Here is a 500-nt window from a genome sequence, read left to right as displayed (position 1 = left end):
TCCTCAAGAAAGACGGTGGCAAAGTCACAGTCAAAGTCCTGGACACTCAGGAGGTTTGTATCATAAAATCAGACTCAAATAGGAGCTACATGTGATCAGCTCTCATTGTGACCAATGTCCTGTTGCAGGAGAAGACAGTTAAAGAAGATGACGTCACTCCAATGAACCCTCCCAAGTTCGACAAAATTGAGGATATGGCCATGATGACCCATCTCAATGAAGCCTCTGTCCTGTATAATCTCAAAGAGCGTTATGCAGCATGGATGATCTATGTAAGACTGCTAGATGATCAAAGACAATATTGAAATTGACAATACTTCTAGGAAACATGGAGTTAACCATTATGTCTCCATGTTCACTTTCAGACCTACTCTGGGTTGTTCTGTGCCACCGTGAACCCCTACAAGTGGCTCCCAGTGTACGATGCTGAAGTTGTAAACGCTTATAGAGGCAAGAAGCGTATGGAGGCTCCACCCCACATCTTCTCTGTCTCTGACAAC

General features: G+C 44.2%; 1 protein-coding gene across 1 annotated transcript; it reads left to right on the top strand.

Annotated features, from left to right (window-relative positions):
• Positions 1-6: 6 nt before the first annotated feature.
• Positions 7-494, top strand: LOC111650582 (myosin-1-like; the record flags this gene model as incomplete). The annotated part of the gene is made up of 3 exons (XM_023400498.1): positions 7-53; positions 129-272; positions 366-494. Coding segments are annotated over exons 2-3 (240 nt in total), but the record flags the coding sequence as incomplete, so codon positions are not given.
• Positions 495-500: the final 6 nt, after the last annotated feature.

Source organism: Seriola lalandi, unplaced genomic scaffold (genome assembly GCF_002814215.2).
Source record: "Seriola lalandi dorsalis isolate HSWRI2012SDOR001 ecotype SW California unplaced genomic scaffold, Sedor1 jcf7180001968456, whole genome shotgun sequence".
In the NCBI taxonomy this organism is placed as follows: domain Eukaryota; kingdom Metazoa; phylum Chordata; class Actinopteri; order Carangiformes; family Carangidae; genus Seriola; species Seriola lalandi.
This window is presented reverse-complemented; position numbering and strand designations above follow the sequence as displayed.